The sequence below is a fragment of the Notamacropus eugenii genome, chromosome 5, assembly GCF_028372415.1.
Source record: "Notamacropus eugenii isolate mMacEug1 chromosome 5, mMacEug1.pri_v2, whole genome shotgun sequence".
Lineage (NCBI taxonomy): Eukaryota > Metazoa > Chordata > Mammalia > Diprotodontia > Macropodidae > Notamacropus > Notamacropus eugenii.
In genome coordinates, this window is record NC_092876.1 from 16,315,321 (window position 1) to 16,340,396 (window position 25,076).

General features: G+C 35.6%; 2 protein-coding genes across 2 annotated transcripts; both read right to left on the bottom strand.

The window, feature by feature from the left end:
- Positions 1 to 14,241: 14,241 nt before the first annotated feature.
- Positions 14,242 to 15,180, bottom strand: LOC140508505 (olfactory receptor 14C36-like). Its single transcript, XM_072616459.1, has one exon. The coding sequence runs from the start codon at positions 15,178 to 15,180 to the stop codon at positions 14,242 to 14,244; it is 939 nt and encodes a 312-aa protein (XP_072472560.1).
- An 8,452-nt stretch (positions 15,181 to 23,632) lies between these two features.
- LOC140508506 (olfactory receptor 14C36-like) lies at positions 23,633 to 24,574 on the bottom strand. Its single transcript, XM_072616460.1, has one exon. It carries the CDS (start codon positions 24,572 to 24,574, stop codon positions 23,633 to 23,635), a length of 942 nt encoding a protein of 313 aa, XP_072472561.1.
- Positions 24,575 to 25,076: the final 502 nt, after the last annotated feature.

The window sequence follows — 25,076 nt, forward strand, 5'->3', positions numbered from 1 at the left end:
TCCCTCAATTTCCCCCATTATATTTGTAGATGAAGTAATGTATCATGTTTGATAGGATGGCTTCTTAGTCCAACTTCATCTTTGCTTCAAACCATTGCATTTCCTTGGGGACAATGTACCTGTTCCTCAACCAAATATAGAGAAGCAGAGATTATTTCACTGTGGTAATTATCTCTGGGTAGCAAAAGACAAGGTGCCAAATAAACTTCCCCCCAAGAGCACTGACATGGAATTCGAGAAATACTAATTAATTTGTCCATGGAGGTTACTTATTGTCTGTATGACTAGTTATCCCTCAGTTTCCCTCAAAAGAATTTAATAACCCTCCTTTACCCATTTTTTCTTTTTTTTAAATTTATTTCTTTAACTTTCAACATTCATTTTCACAAAATTTTGGGTTCCAAATTTTCTCCCCATTTGTCCCCTACTCCCACCCCAAACCACCAAGCATTCTGATTGCCCCTATCACCAATCTGCCCTCTCTTCTATCATCCCTCCCTTCCCTTGTCCCCATCTTCTCTTTTGTCCTGTAGGGCCAGATAATTTTCTATACCCCATTACCTGTATTTCTCATTTCCTAGTTGTATGCAAGAACAATACTCAACAGTTGTTGCTAAAACTTTGAGTTCCAACTTCTCTTCATCCCTCCCTCCCTACCCATTTGCTTTGGGAAGGCTAGCAGTTCAATATAGGCCATATCTGTGTAGTTTTGCAAATGACTTCCATAATAGTCGTGTTGTGTAAGATTAACTATATTTCCCTCCATCCTATCCTGCCCCCCATTGCTTCTATTCACTCTTTTGATCCTGTCCCTCCCCAAGAGCTTTGACTTCAAATTGCTCCCTCTTCCCATTGGCCTCCCTTCCATCATCCCCCCCACCCTGCTTATCCCCTTATCCCCCACTTTCCTGTATTGTAAGATAGGTTTTCATAACTAAATGAGTGTGCATTTTATTCCTTCCTTTAGTCGAATGTGATTAGAGTAAATTTCATGTTTTTCTCTCACCTCCCCTCTTTTTCCCTCCACTAAAAAGTCTTTTGCTTGCCTTTTTTATGGGAGATAATTTGCCCCATTCCATTTCTCCCTTTCTCCTCCCAATATATTTCTCTCTCACCCCTTAATTTCATTTTTTAAGATATGATCCCATCCTATTCAGTTCTCCCCATTTTTTCAAAGGAAAAAGAAGAGAGATCAAAGTGTCCTTAGGAGTTGTTTGGCTTGTTAGCTCAGTTGATACAGCTGTATCTGTATCACAATTTTTGTTTAAAATGTTTAAAGATATTTTACTAAAGTTGGGATTTCTGGGAATCAAGATGGTAAAGTAAGCATTAAGTGGTTATGTTCCTACCCTGTTGACCTCTAAAAGAAACAAACAAACAAAAAATACTGCGGGAAAACTCCTTGAACAAACGAAGTAGCAGAAAATGAGGTGGAACTGTCTTAACCTGAAAAAATATATTTTTCGCTCATATTGAATTGGAGCACATTCCAGGACAGGAAACATCCCAGAAAGCCAGCAGCAAGCCCCACCTCAACAAATCAGTGGACAATTCAAAGCCCTAGGTTGGTGGAGCGGGTAAAGGATGAAATTGGGACCCCCCACATGCCTTATCATAGCCAGGGAAATCAGCTGAATCCAACTCAGAGTACCACCACATATTCTGGCCCAGCCCTGGGTGGGTAGGTATCCTCCAGCGACTGGATATCAATGTGCTTCAGCACAGCCCCAGGAGGGAAGGCATCTTTCATAGGCACACCTCCCCTGCTTCAGCATAGCACTGGGTGGGCAGGCATCCTACAGCATCCAGACCTACATGTGCTTCAATATATGCTTGGGAAAATGCAAAAACCCCACCTGGTCTCACCACACACAAGAAACCACTACTACTACCCTGGATCAGCACCACGTAAGTTGACAGACTGCTACAGCTTCCAGCTGGCAGCACATGAGACCCCAGCACACAAAGCCAGTTACCAGGCCTGTGACCCACAGAACGAGAAGTTTAGAATAGTGCCATCTGTGCCCAAGAAGGAGAAATCAACTCTAAAAACCAGGAAATAGGCAAAGATGACCATAAAGTAAAAACAAGCACTGAACATAAACTCTTTTATGGGAACAGTAAAGAACAAAATACAGACTCAGAAGAGGACTACATTGACAATATACCTACATCCAAAACCTCAAAGAGGAATATGAGCTCTTCTCAAGCCTAAAAAGCCCTCTTGGAAGAGCTCAAGAAGTATTTAAAAAGTCAAATAGGAAAGGTAGAAGAACAATAGAGAAAAGCAATGGGAAGTATGCAAGAGAAAGTCAATAACTTGGAAAAGGAAGGACAAAAATTGACTGTAGAAAATAATTCCATGAAGGCAAAAATTGCCAAATTGTGTGTGTGTGTGTGTGTGTGTGTGTGTGTGTGTGTGTGTTTGTGGAGGGGAAGAATATCCACTGAAGAAAACAACTCCTTAAAAAGCAGAATTGGGTGAATGCAAAGGAGGCACAAAATCTAATTGAAGAATGTGATTTATTAAAAATTAGAATTGATCAAGTGCAAGTTAATGAATCTATGAAGCATGAAGAATCCGTCAAATGAAAAGAAAACAATTAAAAAACAGAGGAAATGTCAAATACCTCACTGGAAAAACAACTGACCTGGAAAATGGATCCCAGAGAGATACTTTAACAATTATTGGTCTGCTGGAAAGTCATGATCAAAAAACAAAAAAACAAAAAACCAAAAAAAACAAGAAGAAGAGCCTGGAGAGCATCTTTCAAAACACTATCAAGTAAAACTGCCCTGACATAGAATAAGATGGTAAGTCATTGAAAAAAAATCAGAAAATCCCCAAATGAAACTTTGAGGAATATGATACCAAATTCCAGAATTATCAGGTCAAGGAGAAAAAAATGCAAGCAGCCAGAAAGAAACAATTTAAATATTATGAAATCACATTCAGGATTACACAGGACCTGATAACTTCTGCAATAAAAACCTGGTGGGATTGAAATATGATATTCCAGAAGATAATGAAGCTTGAATTGCCACCAACCATAAACTATTAAGCAACACTGAACATAATCTTTCAGGGGAGGAGATGGACAATCAATGAAATGGGGCACTTCCAAACGTTCCTGATGAAAAATACAGAGCTTTAAAATTATATTCAAATACAAGACTCAAGAGAAGCATAAATAAGGTAAAAAGGAAAGCAAAAAGGAAAACATGTAGTTCAATGAGGTTCAACTCTTTGTATCTCTACATAGGGAGATACTACTTGTAACTCTTGAAACCATATCTCTTAGTATGTTTAGAAATACACATAATGCCCACAAATATACCCACAAATACATAATACCCGAAAATACAAAAATACCCACATACAAACTGTAGGCACAAGTTTGATATGAAGATAAAAAATTAATGAAGGAATGAAAAAGTATTGTACTGGGAGAAGAGGAAAGGAGAGGTAAGAACATGAATAATTTACATCAAATGAAATGGTATGAAGAACTGTTACAGTAGAGAGAAAGAAGGGAGGAAGATGAGCATTGTGTGAACCTTATTCTCACTAGATTTAGCTCAAAGAGGGAGTAAAATACTCACTAAATAGGATATAAAAATCTGTGTTATTCTATAGGAAGTAGGAGAGGAAAGGAGAAAGAAAAGGTAGGAGGACTGATAGAAAGGACAGCAGATGAGTGGAGACAGTGATCAGAAGGAAAACACTGGTGAGGAGGGAAAAGGTGATGGGAGAGAGAAAAAAGAACATAAAGAGTGGGAAAATAGCATGAAGAGAAAGATACAGTTAATGATCATAATTGTAAATGTGAATAGGATTAACTCTCCCATAAGAAGGAAGTGGATAGCAGAGTGAATCAAAAATCATAATCCTAGACTGTATTGTTTACAAGAAACGCATCTGAAGCAGAGAGATACACACAGAGTAAACGTAAAAAGTTAGAGCAGAATATGTTATACTTCAGCTGAAATAAAAAAAGAAGGGATAGAAATATTGACTTTAGACAAAGTAAAAGCAAAAAATAGATCTAATTAAAATGGATAAGAAAGGGAACTACATCCTGCTAAAACGCACCATAGATATTGGGGTAATATCAACACTAAACATACATGTCCTAAGTTGTATAGCATCCAAATTCTCAGAAAAGAAGTTAAAAGAGTTACAGGAAGTAATAGATAGCAAAATTATACTACTGTGGGACCTCAACCTCCCCCTTAAAGAATCAGATGAATCTAACCAGAAAATAAACAAGAAAGACGTTAAGGAAATGAATAGAATCTTAGAAAGTTAGATATGGTAGACCTCTGGACAAAAGTGAATGGGGAGAGAAAGGAATATCCCTTTTTTTTTCTCAGCAGTACACGGCACCTACACCAAAATTAACCATGTATTAGGGCATAAGAAAACTCACAATCCAATGCAGAAAGGCAGGAATGTTAAACGCTTTTTTTTTCAGATCAAAATGCAATAAAAACAACATGTAATAAAAGACCATGAAAATATAGACTAAAAATCAGTTGGAAACTAAACAATCTAATCCTAAAGAATGAGGGGATCAAAAACAAATTATCCAAATAATGACTTCATAAAAGAGAATAACAATGATGGGACAATATACCAAAATTTATGGAATGTAGCCACAGCAGTTAGGAGAAATTCTATAGCTCTCAAATTCTTACTTTAATGAAATAAGAAAAAAAATCATTGAATTGGGCGTGTTACTAAAAAAAAAGTGGAAAACAACAAATTAAAAATCCCCAATCCAACACTACATTAGAAATTTTGAAAATCAAAGGAGAGATCAATAAAACTGAAATTAAGAAAACAGTTGAACTAATATGCAAAACTAAGAGCTGGTTTTATGGGGGGAAAAAAGAAATCAGATAAATCTTTTGGTAATTTCAGTTTTAAAAATAAGAGACCAAATTGCCAGTATCCAAAATAAGAAGGATGACCTCACCACTATTGAAGAGTAAATTAAAACAATAATTAAGAGCTATTTTGCCCAATTGTCTGACGATAAATCTGACAATCTTAGTTAAAAGATGAATATTTTAAAAATATATAAATTGCCCAGAATAACAGAAGAGGAAATAAAATATTTTTAAAAACCCATTTCAGAGAAAAGAAATAGAACAGGCCATCAATGAACTCAAGAAAAAAAATCTACCGAGTCAGACGGATTCACAAGTGAATTCAACAAAGCACTTGAAGAAAACATTGCTGCCAGCACTATGCAAACTATTTGGAAAAATTAAAAAGAAGAAATTCTACGAAATGATACAAATATGGTGCTGATAACAAGCCTGGAATGACCAAAACAAAGAAAATTCTAGATCAATTTTCCTAATGAATATAAATACAAAAATTTTAAATAAAATGTTAGCAAAGAAATTACAATATCTTATCACAAGGAAAATACACTATGACCAATGGAATTTATATTAGGAATGCAGGGCTGATTCAATATTGCAAAAACTATAGTCCAACAAAAAGCATGTTGGACTATATCAGTAACAAAATTAGTTGAAAACATATGATTATCTCAAGATGCAGAAAATATAGACAAAATGCAACGCCCATTCCTATTAAAAAATAGTAGGGAGCATGAGAATAAATGGAAATTTCTTTAAAAAGATAAATAATATCTAAGTAAAACCATTATCAAACATTATATGTAATGGGAATAAGGTTGAAGAATTCCCAACAAGATCAGGGATGAAATAAGGTTGACCATTATCACCACTGGCATTTAATAATGTAGAGAAATGCTAACTTTAGGAATAAGAAAATAAAAAGAAATTGAAGAAACTAGATTAGCAAAAAAGAAACAAAGCTATCACTCTTTGCAGATGATATGATGAAATACTTAGGGAGTACTGGAGAATGAATTTTAAAACTACTGGAAATAATTTAACAACTTTAGAAAACTTGCAAGATATGAAATAAACCCACATATATCACTGACATTTCAATAAATTGCTCATAAATCCCAAAAGCAAGAGATAGACGAATGTCATTTAAAATTACTGTAGACACTATGAAATATTTTCGAGGCTACAGCTGCAGTCAAACCCAGAAACTATAAGAATCCAATTACTAAACACTTTTCACACATACATAGTCGTATCTAAATGGCTGGAAAAATAAAAGTTGCTCATGAGTAGGCCGAGCTAATATAATAAAAATGACAATTCTACCTAAATTTAATTACTTTTAGTGCCACACCAATAAAAATAATGAGGAAATATATTGAAGAGCTAGAAAAAACTGATAACAAAATTCACTTGGAAGAATAAATATCCAGAATATCAAAAGAATTAATGAGAAGAAATGAAAGAGGTGGCCTAGCCATACAGATTTAAATTGCATTTTAAACCAGCAATCATCAGAACCAATTGCTATTGAATAAGAAATAGAGTGCTAAATCAGGGCAATAGGTGAGGTACGGAGGACACCGTAGCCAATGTAGCAATAAAGTAATAATGTATTTCGTGAATCTAGTGTCTGCTCATTTCCCTGACTGTGCTAAGGCAAGCGGGAGGTCCTATTATTGGCATTTGCCTGCTCCACCACATTGTGGTTCTGGATCTCCCACTGGTAGGAGGTAGGTAGGACTTGCTGCTGGCTTGCTGGGATGCTTCCTGAACTGAACTGCATTCTCCTTTCCTCTGATGAAACACACCTTTCTTGCTGATCTTCCATCTGTCCTGATCTAAAAGATTGCTTGCCCCCCCACATCTTTCTTATGGCTCTGCTTTTCCTGGATTCATTCTGAGATGCTGTTTGAAAGTTTCTGGTGGTGAATAAGGGAGAACCATAGTGATTTACCACTTATTTTGCATTCTTAGCTCCTGCAAATTCAGCACTTGTGCTTTTGTGGTGTCAATTATTAAGCCAAAATTAGCACAAGCAGCAGAGAATTGATCTATATATAGTTGCATTTCAGCTTCAGAACCTGCATTGAGTGCACAATCATTGTGAAGCAAAAAGTCATGCACAAACACTCCCTCCACTTTGGTTTGGTTTGTAGACTTCTCAAGTTGAAGAATTTACTACCAGTGGGATAGTTGGCCTTGATGCTGTGTTTACTCTCATTGAAGGCATTTGAAAACATGGATGAAAATATCATCCTAAAGAGCATGTGAGCAATTACAAAATCTTATTTCACTAAATTGGTGACTGAGACAGTGCTAGAGCATTGTCAGTTATCTAGAAACTGAGTAAGCATGCCATCATGAAATTGATATAGAATACTGATGGACTTTCCAGAGCAACCAAATTTTGCCATAATTTCCCATAAGCCCGCTTGTGTGAAAGCATCGAAGGCCTTAGTCAGATCTACAAATATGGTGCATAACCTCTCTTCTCCTCCTGGCTTTTCTCCTGGAGTTGTTGGGCAACAAAACCTTTATTGTCTCATTCTCAGCCTTTTCTGAAACCACAGGGGCTCTCATGTAGATGACAATCTTCCAGGAGAAGGATCAGCCAATTAAGGGGGACTGTGACCAGATTTTTGCCAGAAATGACAAAGAGAGAGAGACTCCTGTGATTGTTATGAGACAATCAATTTCCTTTACCTTTATAGAGATGGATAAAGGAGGCCTTCTTGTGTTTCTGGGTGGTTCTTTTGTCATACAGCCTATACAAATTTAAGTCATATTTTGTATGAACAATTTTCTAGAGCAAAAACAAAATTTTATCAAATTCATTTGGAAGAACAAAAGGTTCAGAATATCAAGGGAGTTAATGAAAAGAAATACTAGGGAAGGTGGTCTAGCCGTACTAGACTTCAAATTATATTTTAAAGCAGTAATCATCAAAACCACTTGTTTACTGGCTAAGAAATAAATGGGTAGACCAGTAGAATAGGTTAGGTACTCAAGACACAGCAGTCAATGAACAAAGCAGTTTACTGTTTAGTAAACCAAAGAAACCCAGCTTCTGAGACAGGAACTCACCGACTGACAAAAACTGCAAGGAAAACTGAGTAACAGTGGAGCAGAATCCGGGCATAAACCAATGCCTGACACCCTATACAATAATAAAGTCCAAATGTATATATGATCTAGGTATAAAGATTGATACTATGAACAAAACTGGGGAATAAGGAATACTGAATTTTTCAGATTTATGGGGAATGGAGAAATTTATGACTATCAGAGACGCTTCTGTCCTCTTTGAGTAAAGTGGAATTGAAATACCTCAAAAGAAACACGAGATGTGAAAATTTAGAGGATCCACCCCAAGTGATCATATGGACTATTTGTACTGGACATGTGGTAGAGTATTCTGAACTTGTATTGGTCTGATTAGTCACAGTTGGACACACTATAACTTGACTGTAACTCAGTGATGTCACTTAGGTCCTCTTCAAGAAGGGGCAATGAGAAACAATCCCAAGATCATAAAAAGGGAAAATGACCTACATGCCAAAAATATTTGCAGTAGTTATTTTTGTGGTGACAAAACATTGGAGATTGAGGGGATGCCCATCAACTGGAGAATGGCTAAACAAGTTGTGGTAAATGAATGCAATGCAATACTATTGTGCCATAAGAAATGGTGAGCAGGAAGATTTCAGAAAAACCTGGAAAGCATTACATGCACTGATACTAAATGAAGTAAGCAGAACCAGGAGAGCATGGTAAACAATATTAGCAACATTGTGTCATGGTCCCTATAAATGATTTAGCTCTTCTCAGCAATACAATGACCAAGGACAGTTATAATGTTCTCGTGATGGAAAATGCTATCCACATCCAAAAAAAGAACTGATGGACTCTGAGTGCAGATCAAACCATATTATTATAATTTTTTTCACAATTTCCCCCTTTTGGTATGTTTCTTCTTTCACGTGACTAATATGGAAATATATTTTACACCATTGCACATATAAAACCTATATCAAATTGGTAACCATTTAGGAAGGGAGGAGGGGAAAGGAAGGAGAAAAATTTGTAACTCAAAATTTCATAAAAAATTAATGTTAAAGTTTTCTTTATGTATAATTAGAAAACATTATTTTTTTAAAGAATACACGTGTTAGAGAATAAGAAGATTAGCAGTGGTGGAGGGAAATCCTTATACTGGAGTTCTTTTAACTAACGAAACCAATGATCCTTTCCTAATCCCTATCTTTATCAGTAATGACACAGCCAATATTTGGAATGTGATATGAAGCTTGATATTATGTGTTTTATGTAAGTTTTCACATAGCTATTAATTGATGGCATAAAATCACATCTCATATCCTATGACTTCAAGTAACAAGTTAGTAATTAATATATACCAGGAATATGTTTTTTTCTGGATTGGCGTTTGTATTGTCTTGATGTGTTCACTTGCACATGAATCATATTTAAGCGAGGCAGAGTTGTACAAGTTTGGTAGGCTTACTCTTTCTTTCAGAGTCATAGAAATCAAGTAAAAAATCAAGAGGACTGAAGATGACCTGAGATGCAGTAGATGACCTTGGCATCTTCTATGATCTCAGAACAAATTCTAAGTGTTCCATAGTGCCTGATTCAGCTGCCTTCATGGTTATTGGAACAAATTGTTCTCATCTTTCCATTCTGCTGAGGGAAATCTTCACATGCTTAGTGTTGACATTCTCCTAACTCACTGATAGGCTTGAGTACAGTTGGTTATCATCATTCTTCTTTGACCCATCTATCCAGAAGGTTTTACTTGGGTGTGGCCACTCCATGTGCTACAGCTTCTTGGAGCCACAAGTGAAAGTTAGTGACAGGTGGACACCAATAGTAGATGAGTAGCCATAAAAATTACTCAACAAACCCTAACATCAATGGTATTAATCCTTTCTTAATACCCCATACACTCTATACTAAGCCCACGAAAAAGTTGCAATAAATCCAGAGGATAATAAATAGAATGCTAAGAAGTGTTAATACCAAGTTATAAGATGAGTTGTTTATCTCACTAAGAGAAAACTCAGAGTGAACATAATAACTAGCTTCAAACATTTGAAGGTTTTCATGTAGAAGAGTGATTAGTACATTTTAGGTGTTTTAAAGATGCCTAAAGCCTTAGATACATTACAGAGGCACCTGGGTTGAAATATATTGCTTTAGATATCTCTTCAATCTCTCAGATTTGGTAATTATTTGACTAATATATTGCAAGGATTGCTTTTTATCTCATTGTGGCCAAACAATTTTAAATGGATGCTGCTAAACTATAAAGAAGGATGTCTATGGGATGCACTGAATCAGAAAACCACCTATTGACATTATCAAGGTTCTTTTGTATTTTTATTTTTGCTAAATATTTCCTAATTTCATTTTAATCTGATTCAGTTGGAACACAGGGATATTTTGACCACATTGTAGCATGTAGCTCACATGTTTTACACCTCTGCTTTACATTATATGTTTGAAATAAGTCTTTGTAGATTTTAAATGTACAACTTTTATCCATTGTCTAATCTATTACTTTTCTTCTTAGTCAATCTTCACTGACTTTATTTATATTCTAAAAGGTTTGGTTAAATAAATCGTAATCTTGATATACATAACTAAATGTTGACGCCATTTTATATCTTAAGTAATTATAGATTTCATTAAAAAATCTCTATCATAAATTTGAGTTTAAATCGTTCAATGAAGTTTGGCACCTAGCTTAAAGGCAAAAAACTGTTTGGAATTGTAGACACATTGCACGAGAATGGTAGTCAGATGCCCTAGGAAAACTGGATCACATTCTCAGGATTGTGCCTAAAATATTAAACTTTAGAATATTGAAATTAAAATCAAATGAAGTTCAAAAATTGGCATGAGTGTGGTATTCCAGGAAAAGCTCTGAGGAAGAAATAGCTGGGGGAGGGGGCAGTGGTGTGCTGCAAGAGATTCCTTGATTTTGGACTTAACCTGGGCCTGCTCCTTTCTTTTAGACTAGTGGAAAACTTTATGTTTTCCAAAGAGTCTGGAAAATTTTAGACTACTTATATTCCTATTGGTATCTGAGTGTTTTCTCCTGATCAATTAATGACAGTATCTGTATTGAACACTCACAGGTAGATCACAGGTAGACTACATGAAGATACTTGTATTCATGAGAATCACAGCAAAGAAGTTACACTACAATAAGGGGACATTTCAAAGGGACATACACTAGAGAGGGCACTAAAAAGGACCTCTGAAAACCTGAAGCTTGATATTATGCACACACACCATGCCCCAGACTGTGCATTTACTTCTAGGAAAGCAGAAGTCTTCTCTCACATTATGTGGCCCTTCTTTTAGCAAGCTTGTGAGAAGACCTGCATAAGAATCTCAAGATCGTGTGTCTGTGATGTGCTATATGTATTGTTTTAGGAAATTTCTAAATTAATGATTTTACATTTGACTATGTGAATTTAATTTCAGCTTAGCAAAATATGTCATTCGTGGCACAGAAAACAATCTCCTTTGCTTTCAAAAATCTACATCTATTTCTTTGTGTTTCTTATTAATGAGTAGTCTTAAGTTAAGGAAAATACTGGCGAAGTGCACAGAGAACCATACCTGGAGTGAGGAAGACTCATCTTCCTGCATTCAAATCTAGCCTTAGAAACTTATTAGCTGTGTGACCCTGAGTAAGTCACTTAACCCTATTTGCCTCAGTTTCCTCATCTGTAAAATGACTTGGAGAAGGAAAGAGAAAACAATTGTAGTATCTTTGCAAAAAAAAAACTGAAATGGGGTCATGAAGAGTTGGACCCCCTTGAAATGATGAAACAAGAAGCAGTCCTAAATTATGCATCATGATTTCCCTCGTTTAAAATCGACTTTCACTAAACTGTACACAATATTTGTCATTTTATATTAAGTTCCTAAAGATTGAACACAAAATTTTATGCTAATTTTTACTCGGCATTTCTTTCTTTCAGTGTCCTATTTTTACAGTAAATTTTTCTTGAAGCATCTTATTAAGTCTTTCATTTCACTATGCTTTCCCTTGGAAGATAAACCATAGCTAACCTCTCTATATTCTCTAGTCAAATACAGCTTCCTTGAATGTTTGTAAGTGGGAGCGTTGTGCCATGATTACTTTCTTTATTCACATCCTCACTGGATCCAGGGATACTGAGTACTCATACAGCATGGCCAGGAATAACTAAGAAGGCAGACCACTTCACAGGCACACTTTGCTCCTGCCTTCTACCTTGCATCACCCTCAGCCTTGAATCATTCAAAACATACTTGGGATGGCCATGTTGTAGGAAGAAAAATTGTGACCACCCAGATTATGTTTACTGCTTGCTGTTGCTGGGCCATCACCCATAATCTTAACATTTGCCTTGCCACTAGATTCCAATGACTCTGGAGGAGAGAGTGAGGCTTATGACTGTACTTAGTTCTGTCTCACTTAAATCCATTTCAGGTGCAAGTCAATACATCACTTACGTGATGACCGGTCTTCTTTGACAACAAAGTATGATGGACAAAATCAGCAGCTTGTCTTCAAGACTCTCGACTTTGCATAAACTTAGGAAGCCTAAATTTCAATTGGGCTGTCTTACTGCTCATATGCGTGCAGCCAGGTGGTGCAGTGAATAGAGTTTTGGGTCTGGAGTCAAGAAATCTTCTTTTCTTGATATCAAGTCTGACCTCAGATGCTAGCTGTGTGACCTTAGGCAAATCACTTAATGTGCTTGCCTCTATTTCTCCATCTATAAAATGACCTGAAAAAGTAAATGAGAAACAGCCCCAGTATCTTTCCCTAGAAAACCCTAAAATGGAGCACAAAAATTCAGATACAACTGAAAAGAGCTAACCAACAACAATGAAAATTTCGTCACGTAGTTTGAATGAGATAAGACTCACCAACTCTACATCTTTTAGAAACATATAAAACCCTCAGATATTATGATGTACTATTCTGCAATTGCACATTCTAGACTTTTAACAATGTCATTTAAACTACTGATATAACCTAAAGATGGTCTTGTCATTTGCCCCACAGGAGATTTAGGACTTCTGAGCCTCCCAACCCCCCTACAGGCAAAATTTCATTCATATATTATTCACTCTACTTAGAGTATGCGTTCCTCAAGAGAATGAACTGTTTTTGTTTTTCTATTTGTGTTTCCAGGGTGTGGCTCAGTGATTCGGTTATTATAAGTGCTTAAGAAATACTTTTTGATCATTCCTTTATTCACTCCTTCTGATATATTATTGCTTTTGATTTTATTTACAAAATTTTTGTGCTGTATTTGTTTCCTGTATTCTAAATCATTCACTTTTTCAAAGAAACTACTAATATTTATAGTAAATATTGTATTGTGTATTTTTTTTATTTTTTGCTCTGAGTCCACTACTTACTATTTTAACATCTGTCCTTATTAAAATTCAAAATAATTATTTTGTTGCTCATCTAACCATGTTATTGTTCTTCCATTTGTTATTTCTCATGTATTCTTGAATGTTAGCTAGCAGTCACATTGTGAAAGACAATAATTTCTATATATTGCTGTTTGTATTTAATCCCAGAGGCAACATAGGGCTATTAGATTTTTCTGCTTATGATAGTGACATGGTTAACGAATACCATATGGATCCTGGAAGAAGGAATCCCAGAATCCTAAAACAAATAAGGAGAAAATAATAATAACCCTGAAGTTTTAGGGGGAGTTTGAACTAAGGAAATGGCCATGTAAATGGAGTGAAGATTTTTTTTATAAAGACAATTCAATATGCAAAGAAGAATATTGAGAGCATATCCAACAGTAGATCTCTATTCCAAGAAAACTGTTTTTTTAAAAAGCCTAATAAATCTAGCATGTTACTTAAAGGATACATCCCACTGACCTTCAGGGATATCCCTGAACATTTAGGTTGAAATGAATTCTCCTTCCCTCTGAGGAACCAGAATTATCTGTGTGAATTTGAATAGGAAAAAGAACCCTCTGACTCATATGTGATTTGTCTTTCTGGCTTATATGTCATAAACAGTGTTTCCAAAATCCTTGAGCTAAGGGAATTATGTTATTTTGAACTCTGAAATGTGCCTCAAAATGCAAAAAGTGCTACTGTTGTTGATAATATCACAGTCAGTTCTAGAAACTTTTTACTCATTTAGACCAGTTATTTACTTATCAATATACAAGTAGCAACATATAAACCGATAAAATCACAAACAAAAATATATGTCTTAATGGGATTTTTCATTTATATATGAATTGGGGTCAACAACATTGGGAAAGAATTTCAGTTTATGCTTTATTTCTTTAAAGAAAGCTTTCTCTTCATTATTATTCTTAAAGCCTCTTTTATCTGCTTATTCCATAGACTGTATATAATAGGATTCATGAATGGAGGTATTATAGAATAGAAAATTGAAAAGATTATGTCTTTAAGGGACCCAGAATCTGAAGGTGGTTGTAGGTGTACGTAAACGATTGAAATAAGGAACAAAGAAAACACAACGATATGGGGGAGACAAGTAGAGAAGGCTTTTCTTTGCTCTTCTTTCACTGGAAATCTGAGCACTGTGGAAAATATGATAACATAAGATGCACTGATGAAGACAAAGCAGCCAACCCCAATCACCAGAGCTGAGCCAAGTAAGAATAGTATATTGCTGAATGTCTCTGAACAAGAAATCTTGAGTAGAGAGGGGATATCACAGAAGAACTGGTGGACTTTGTTAGATTGGCAGAAAGACAATCGAAATGTGTAACCAGTATGGAACCCTGCATACAAAAGGCCAGTGAACAAGCAAGTTAAAGTCATCTGCATACATACACTGGGATTCATGATCACTGGATAGAGAAGTGGGTAGCATACGGCAACATAACGATCACGGGCCATGACAGTGAGCAAAGTACATTCAACATATTCCATGAAAACCATCAGGAATATCTGGGCTGCACATTCAGTAACTGAGATAGCTCTGTTGTTCACCAGGGAGTTAATGGATGCCTGGGGAACAGTAATTGATATGAAGCAGGCATCCACAATGGACAGATTCCTAAGGAAAAAGTACATGGGGGTGTGGAGTCTCCTGTCAATGGTGGTGATGATGACAATGAGGAGATTCCCCATCAGTCCTGCTGAGTAAATGAGAAAAAAGAGCAAAGAACAAAAGATCTGCAGCTCACGGGTGTCAGAAAACCCTATAAGGATAAATTCAGTCACAGTGCTGGTAAAGTTAGACATTTTCAGAATCCAGTGAGTGACCTAGAGAGCCAAAGAGAAATTAAACAGTCCATCAATAAGCTATTGCACACAGACGCACTGTGTCTTAAGACAAGGAGACATTATTCCATCTATAACATTACTGTATAAGACATAGCTTCTCTCATCTACTTGCTATGTGATTCTGGGCAAATAAGCTTACTGCTCACGGAAAATATCTTTAAGTATTATATGAGAGATGAAGACCTGCAATGGCGAAGGATATTTCTGCACCTGGGAATTTTGTCTTTTAAAGAATGTAATGCTTAAGGAAGGGAAGTAATATTACCAATGACCTCACATTGACATCCTTTTTTTCCTGTAATGTATTAATTATCTGTGAGTGAATACATCAGTACATATAAGCTGATCTAGACCAGAAGCCACCAATGAAAATGATGACCTTTAATTTTCAAAGGCCTCTGAGATGTGGTCTTAGCCTCTCTGTATTCTTTTTGTATGCTCATCTCATTTTTATGAATCACCTTAAACAGCAAAGAAGAGACAGTCAGAAATTTAAAAAGATATAGTTTCAAACATGTTCATGGCTTATGCTGTCAGAAACAAGGATTCTAATCTTTCTGTACACACTCTCCCACTGACTGAAAGAAGAAATTGCAAGTGAATGGTGGAGATGTATACAACAAAATAATCGTGACGTCTACTGATCTAACCTACTACTGTCTCTGTTGCTCTAAATACCCTTATTCCACCTAATTTTCACCATAGTTGATTACTTTTCTCCTAATCTTATCATTTCAATTTTCTTCCTTTCAGAGTCATAAGGCAACCAAAATGAGTGGCCTATCATGCCCAGCTCTACCCTTGTCTCATATAGAATGGCATCCAAGGGAGCTTGCTATCCTAATACCCTATCCCCCTTTCTCTTATTTTTGTTACTTCTCTAAAGAAATCGTTAAAGGTTAATGATGCAGGACATTGGGACAATGCGTAGGCCAATATTTCTTGACCATTAATTGTCTATGACATTGCCAAAGGAATAAAAAGCAGGTCCTGACACAGGAGCTACATTTTGGCTATGTTGAATACATACATACACACATATGTACATATGTACATAGGCATATGTGATCAAATTTATACATATATATCATTTTTACTTTGATTTATTTTTTCTGTCCCTTTTTACTCCTCTTTTCTTACCCATTGACGTGACAAAAATAAAACCTGTTATACATATATATGGTCACTTATAACAAATGATCACATTAGCTGTTAAAGAAAGGAAGAGAGACAGAGAAAGAAAAGGAGAAAGAAAGAGAAAGCTGGTTATCTTTACAATGTTGCTATTATATGTTATGCTCTTTTATTCTGCTTATTCACTTTTCAACATTTTACACAGATCCTCCCAAGTTGTTCTGAAATTATACCCCTCATTTCACAATTGCAGATCATAATTTCTTTATCCATTCCCTAATTAAACACGGCCTCTCAGATTCCAATTCTTTGCCACCACAAAAAAGGGTTTCAGTAAATGTATTTATACTTATGCGTTCTTTCATTATTTCTTTCATCTCTTTTGGATAAGTGATCTCACTGGGCCAAAGAGTATTTTTCACAATCCAAATGCTTATTGGGAATTGCTTCAAATTTATTTCCAAAACAGTTGAACCAGTACACAACTCCACCAACAATGGTCCCTCTGTTTATCCACCAAAGGACTATATTTAAAAAAAAAAAAAAAACTGTTTTACAAATAAATGTTCATGGGGGTGGTAGTGAGTAAATTTTTAATCGATGTAACATAAAAAGGAAAAAATGCACCAATTAAACGTAAAATAATATATACATAAAATTACATATGAGAGACCTCAGGTACAAGTTTTCCAAGGTTGTAATATCAAGGTACCACAACATAAAGGAAGAAGTTCCTTCAAGTCCAGCACAGCACTACTTTCCAAATACCTTCCATAGTAGAGAACCTAAAACAGAGTCTCTTCAAACAATTGTTACCTTGACTGAGCAAAGGATGTTTTCAGTCTTGAGGTTTTCTGAGATTATCATCAGTGATAATATACTAAGAAGCTATTGGGAAACTCCTATTTTCTCTATGAATATATTAGCAGGTTGAACTTTATTCTGTATGTATTTCATTTATATTCTTTATATTCATTATATTCATAAAGAATGAACAATACAGACTGAGTTTGGTTTAATTTTTTTGTATATACTAACATATCTGATGCACTTCTAATCAGGCGTGTGGTGAGATCTGTGGTTGGGTAGGCTCAAAGAGTGTTCCCATATCAGCAGGCTAGCAGCCACTTAAAAGAGGGGAAAAGAGGAGGTAGTTTCAGAGATAAAAATAGAATAAAAACTAAGAAATGCACAAATATTTGAAGTAGATTAAAGAGATGGAAGCCCTCTGGATTTGAAGGTGGAAGACATAGTTTTCAAGTGACCTAGGATCAAAGGTTTTAGTTTTTTCCTAGCACCTCTGTCTGCATTTCAAGTTTTGTATTCAGCTCTTTCTAAAAGTTTTATATCTCTCCGCTCAAAATTTTCTTCTACTTGAAATAGTGAACTTTGAATGTGTTGGCACCTGCAGAAGGGTATCATCTTCTTCCTTTCACTTATTGTTCTTTAATCTTGTTGGCATAAGAAATATCTACCAGGGGTGGCTAGTCCAATGTATGTACAAGAGTGCCTACTAAGTTCAGTGATGAATTTTTTTTTTTTTACTATGCATGGGGAAAGACACTGTGTTCATATTTGAGTTAAGCCACATCCTATTGTGCAATCTTGAAGAAGTCACTTTTTTCACTACACATTTTTTTAATCAGCAAAATGAAGTTATTGTACTGGATGACCTCTTAATATGAAAGGAAGGAAGGAAGGAAGGAAGGAAGGAAGGAAGGAAGGAAGGAAGGAAGGAAGGAAGGAAGGAAGGAAGGAAGGAAGGAAGGGAGGGAGGAAGGAAGGAAGGAAGGAAGAAAAGAATGGAGGAGAGGAGGAAGGAAGAAAAGGCAATGCGAATGAAGGCAAGGAAAAAGACAAGACAAGGCAAGGCAAGGCAAGACAAGGTAAGGAAAGGCAGGGAAAGAAAAATGAGAAAAGGAAAGAAAAGAAAAAGTATGTAAGGGAGGGAGGGAGAGAAAGAGGAGAAAACAAATAAAAGGAGCAAATGAAAAAAAAAACCATTCAATTCAAGCTCATTATCTCTTACCTGAATAAGGTGAGAAGTCTTCCTGTTGTAGCTTCTCCAATCTGAGTTACTCAAAGATGACATTGCTGAATTCTTATGCCATGGAAAAGACCTCCATCATTCCTCTAGCTCAAGCTGGACTGGCAGAAAATTATAAAGTATTTATTGTCATCTGGCCATCATAATTCCACTCTTCTTGCTTGGAAAGCATATTTCCCCTCAATTTTCCCCATTATATTTATAGCTGAAGTTGGACAGCATGTTTGATAGGATGTCACCTTACACCAATTTCACCTTTGCTAGATATTACTAGCATTTCCTTGGGGACAGTGCCTCTCCTCTTCAATTACTGGACTGAGAAAACATATGGCTGTGGGATTCATTATCTCTCAAGCTCGCTCAAAAGAATCAAATAAGCCCCCTTCACCCATTGTTGAAAGGGCAGAAGAGGAGGTATTCAAGTGTCCTGAGGAGTTGTTTGGTTTGTTAGCTCATTTGATACAGATATATTGTGGTTATGGTCATGGGTTTGACCGACATAGAGACAAGAGAGCTTAAAAATTTTGTGTAAATTTTAAAATATATATTTTATTTTTGCATCACATTGAGTTCCAAAATAATCACTAATGACAATTTTACCTTTCTTTACAAGAGAGATACCAGCTAAGGAAATCTACTAATGTAGTAATGACATATGACAGATTAGAAAACATTTGAAGCCCACACCTCCCCATCCTTCTACTGAGAGGAAAGTGCTGTGTTCCATTCTGTGCACTTTGTGTTCTTCGGTCTCTTACTCATGTCTTCTTTGACATTGTCATTTGATTTTAGAGCAAAATACATTTTCTTACATTAATAGAACCATTGTTTTCCCATTTTGTTTTTATTATGACAAAAAAGGGATTGCTATGAATATTCTCATGTCTCTGGTACCTTCATTTCTGTAATTTAGATAAATGCCCATTAACATCACTCAGCACTAAAAGTTACATGCATTCTAGAGATTTTTCTTGAAAATACTAATTAATATACAGAAGGCTGGTTAGATTTGTGGACCAACCAAAGGCGGATAAATGTGTCTATCTACCCCTAGCCTTTCCAATATTTACTTTTATGATCTTTCATCAACCTTCACTGATTTCATGTCCTGTCTGTGATCCATATAATATGTGTGACCCTGGGTATTTCACTTAAATTCTCAGTGCCCTTGGAAGCTGTTTGAGAGTATAAGTGGTAGAGGGGCTGATAAACTATGGGAGGAGGTGTAGGTGGGGTTTCCTTACACTGGAGTGCCTTTAACCTACATCCATTCCTAATCCCTATCCTTGCCATTAACAACTCTGCCAATTTTTAGAGTGTGCTATGATACCTGATAAAATGTGTTTTATATAGTTTTTCATATAGCTGCTGATTCGTGACATGAAATGTATCTCATATCATCTGATGACTTCAAATAAATAGTAAATAAAATCATTAGGAATAACATTCTTTTCTGGGCTGTTGTTCATTCTTTGTCATGGAGTGATGTCTTGACCTATTAGATTCTTCTCAACCTCCAACTCTCTACTCCCAAAAAAGAAAAAGAAAACGTCAAGTTCTTCTAACAAATCAATATGATAAGAGAAAGCAAAAATTGTACATGACCAAAAATATATGTTTCCTCTGCACCTTGGGTCCATCAATTCTCTGTCAGAAATGAGTTGCAAGGAACACTGATCACTGGTCCTCTGGAGATGTAGTTGGTCATTGCATTAATGAGAATCATTAAGTTTTTCAAAATTGTTTTAATCATAGAGTTGTTCTTACTCAACGAATTGTTGCTTGGCTCTGCTCATTTTCTCTACATCAGCTTATATACATCTTCTCCAATATCTGTATAACTGTCCCTTTGTCATTTTTCATGTTTAATAACATTCCATTGTGTTCATAGATCTTAGACAGACATACTTTAAAAAAGCATGCCTTCGATAGACACTTCCCAATTGATGGGCATTCCATTGATTCCTTTCCATTGCAACAAAGAGCTACCACAAATATGTATGTACATTCTGGCTGCTACATAATATGGGCCCTCTTTTCTTTTTATTCTTTTGGAGTATGGGCCCAGTACTGGTATTGTTGGTTCAAACTGACCTTTTATTCATTGCACCAAAATGCTTTCTAGAATAGCTGAACTAACTCACTGCACTGAGTGTAGTCATGTTCCCGACTTCTCAAAGCATTTGTCAATCTCTATTTTTGTGGACTTTTTCACTCTCAACAGTAAAAGGTAGAACTTGAGAGTTGTCCATAAGTGTCCTTTCTTTAATACTGATTTAGTGTTTTTATTTGACTGTGTATGACTTGTATATCTTCCTTTGAACAAATCTATAAATTGCTAATGAGTATATTTATAATGTAGGTTGCCATCTTATAATAGGAATCCTTAGTAGTTATTTTATTCACTTTGACCAAAAGTAATGATTTAGTCTCCAAATGAACTTTAATATTTACTTATATATTCCTATAAAGTAAAATTTTAAAATATTGATTCATTTTGCACTAAACTATAGGTTAGTCTAAGTAGGGGTGGTTTGCTTATTGTACAGATGTGTTTGTCCCTCATTGCCGAAAACCATGCCATTAGAGGAATGATGACATGACTTGCACATGACTTTGTTTTGAGTAAGTGAGGGCTTATTGCATAGATATAGATCTGCTATAATGTATTTTTTTCTTTTAAATTGTATTTTTGTTTTTACTAATTATTTTCCACTTATATTTTAATATATTTTTATTTCATTAAATATTTCACAATTACAGGTAAAAATATTTTTTTTAATTTTTAATTTTTTTTCAATTTCTATTACTCCCACCACTCCTATCAACCTTTGGAGAAGGGCAATATGATGTCCTTTATACATGTAAAGTTATGCAATTTATTTTTATATTAACAATGTGTTAAAAGAAAACACCAATAGACAAAACAAGAAAAAAACGGGGGGGAAATTGTGCTTCACTCTGCACTCAGAGTTCATCAGTTCTCTCTCTGGAAGTGGATAACATTTTTCATCATCGGTCCTGTAAATTGTCTGGGATCACTGTCTTGATTAGAGTAGCTAAGTATTTTATAGTTTATCAAAATTGCTATATTGTTGGTAGTGTATAGTGTTCTCCTGGTTCTGTTCACTTTGCATATGAACTTTTAAAATTAATATAAGTTCTTCTCAGGTCATTCTGAAATCATCTTGCTTATTATTTCTTATATAGTATTCTGTCATAATCATATATCCCAATTTGTTCAGCCATTCCTCAATTGATGGGTATCTCCTCAATTTCTAATTATTTGCAACACACATACAGCTGCTATAAATATGTTTGTACAAATAGGTAATTTTCCCTTTTCCTTGATCTCTTTGGGATACAGACCTAATAGTTCTACTGCTGGATCAAAGGGCATAAACAACTTTAAAGGTCTTTGGGCATAGGTCCAATTTGTTCTCCAGAAGAGGTGAATCCATTCACAACTCCATCAACTGCCTTCTCGGAGATCTAATTTATGGCTTGTTGAATTTCTTTTTTCTTAGACAGTGTTATTTAAATATAGTATTTCCTCTTCTTACAATCGGGGCAATTTATATTTTTATAAATATGTATCCCCTTCATTTAGATTAACAGTTTTGTTGGAATATAATTGGACAAAATTACACGTAACAATTTCTTTGATTTCTTCTTTATTAGTATTGCATCTCTCTTTTCATTTTTGATATTGATAATTTGTTTTTATTCTTTGTTTTTATTGAAAAATCAATTCTACATTAAAGACATCCAGAAAAAGGATATGACTGGGCAATCCACATATTTTCTGCAGGTGGTATTAACAATGGAATAAAACTTTACTATTTCATAATTCTCTTAAAAATATAGATAATAGAAAATCTCCTAGTTGTGTTTGTGATTTTGGAAAATTCTTTGCCTGAGTAGAGTCCCAGTGCTCTGAAAAATTTCAAAACAGTTTTTGTATATATTTACTCATTCATGTGAAAGTATTGAGGCTGGCTATATTTGCCTTATATGGCCTTATTCCTTTCCCCAATAAAATATAGGTAAACTCATCCAGACGCTCTTGTTTACAGTTGTCATTATATTGATTTCACTTTATCTCCTTGATGAGATCTGCAACTTCTTTAAAGAGCATAACCATCCACGCAGGATGTATCAAATGAATGAAAAATACATATTGCCCAGATTATAGCATTCCTTTCTATGGAAAACACATGTGGTTTGTTTAACAGCTTGTTTCTATCTTGTACAGACAGTAAGTGGATGATAAGTCAGACTTAGGATTCATCAGAACACTGGGCTGGATGATGTTCAAGAAATTTTAAAAGACTTTTAATAACCCTGAGCAGCCCATGGAAACGAAAATCCATTTTTGTAAATACCCATATGCTAATAGAGTTACTGCATGTCAGTGAGATATGAAATATAACCATCAGTACCACTCTTATATGGCCCTTTGTTGCATGCTTACAAGGGCCCTTAGCTCTGGAAGACTCCATTCAAGATATGGAAAAAAAGTGACAAATATGAAATTTTTAAAATTAAATTAATTATGAATGACCTATATAACCAAACAACTGTCACCTTATTTGTATGGGAAGCATTACATATGTTATGTAAACGTTAGAATATATCTCAATTAAGCCAGGAAGCATTTCATTATTTGTATGGGATACGTGAATGTCAGAATACACTTAATTTGACCCAATTATTTGTTTTGAATTATAAACATCTCCCCATTTCACACTTGGGTGCACTATTCTGGGACATCTTTGACTTCTCCGTCATGCTCCAGGAATTTGATTTTGGGGAAAACATCTTTGCTCTGCAAGATTCCTTCAGCTTTGTTACTATTTCTGTCATTTCATCACTATATTTATACCTTTAGTTGAAGGGTGGAGCCATGAACCCACAAGCCTCACTTTAAGTGAGCAACTTAGCTCAGAATGTCTCATTTCTACCTAGCTACACTATTCTGAAATATCTCTGACTTGTCCTAGCAGTCTAACAGGGTCTGCATGGAACCATGCACATGTGGGATTGCTATTGCTCCTTTCTCAAAAGACTACTTACATTTCAGTATATTTTTATTTCATAAAATATTTCACAATTACAAGTAAAATATCATAACATTTATTTTATTGAAATTTTTGTTCCAAATTCTTCCCGTCACTCAAAGTTGAACTAGGACTAAGTTCAGCAAGAACATGGGTAAAGAACTATGGTTTATGCTATATTCCTGTAAAAAAGTTTTCTTTTCATGACTATTTTCACAGCCTCCTTTATCTGCTTGTTTCGCAGACTATATATGATGGGGTTCAGGAAAGGAGGTATTATAGAGTAGACCACTGAAAGGATTAAATCTTTAATGGATCCAGAAGGTGAAGGTGGTTGTACGTACGCATAAAAGCCAGAAATAATAAACAGAGACACAACCAGGATGTGGGGGACACAGGTAGAGAAAGCTTTTCTTTGGTCTTCTTTTACTGGAAACTTGAACACGGTAGAGAATATACGAATGTAAGACGCAGTGATGAAGCCAAAGCAACCAACCCCAATTGCCAGAACAGAGGCTGCTATGAATATCTTATTGCTGAAAGTCTCTGCACATGAGAGTGTGAGTAAAGAGGGGGTGTCACAGAAAAACTGATAGATCACACTGGATTGGCAAAAAGGCAATTGAAATGTGTAGCCAGTATGGAAACCTGCATACAGGAGACCAGTGAGCAAGTACATCAAGGTCATCTGCATACAGACTCGGGGACTCATGATCATTGGATAATGGAGTGGGTGACATATGGCAACATAGCGATCACGGGCCATGACAGTAAGCAAAGTAAACTCAATATATGCAAGGAATAGCACAAGAAATATTTGGGCTGCACATCCAGTAATGGAGATTGTCCTATTGTTCACTAGGGAGTTCAGAGATGCTTTGGGAACTGTGACTGATATGTAACAGGCATCGACCATGGCCAAATTCCTAAGGAAGAAGTACATTGGAGAGTGAAGGTTCCTGTCAAGAGTAGTGACTACAACAATTAGGAGATTTCCCATCAGAGTTGCCAAGTAAATGAGTAAGAAGAGCAATGCAAATAGAATCTGCAGTTCCCGAGCAACGGAAAATCCCATGAGGAGGAATTCAGTCATAATGGTAAAGTTAGACATTTTCAGAATCTTTCATATAGTGACCTGGAAAATAAAGAAGTCAATATACAACTTAGAAGGACATGCTATCTCCAAAGCCCAGATGATAAGGTGCGTTGTTATCCATAGTACATTAACTTTATATGAAACAAGGCCTCTGACAGGTATTGGCTGATGGACTCTGAACAATTCAGTTAACCTCTTTTGACTCTTAGAAATGCTCTAAGAGTTGCAGACAAATTGTGGACCTATATTGGTAAAGGAAATATCCTCACCAGGGAATTCCATATACCAATAAAATCACAGGACCAGTGATTATCTCTGTCCCTATGTTGGATGATTAAACAGTAAAGTAATGTTTTCAATGATCCCCACATTTTCTTCCTCTTTTTCCTATAATCCATTGAGTAGTTATGACTTAATTCATCATTGTGGATGATCCATCCACTGACTCAGATCAGAAGCCATCTATGTCTTAGGAGACTATCCTTTATTATTGACAAAAAAATTATACTTTTTCTAA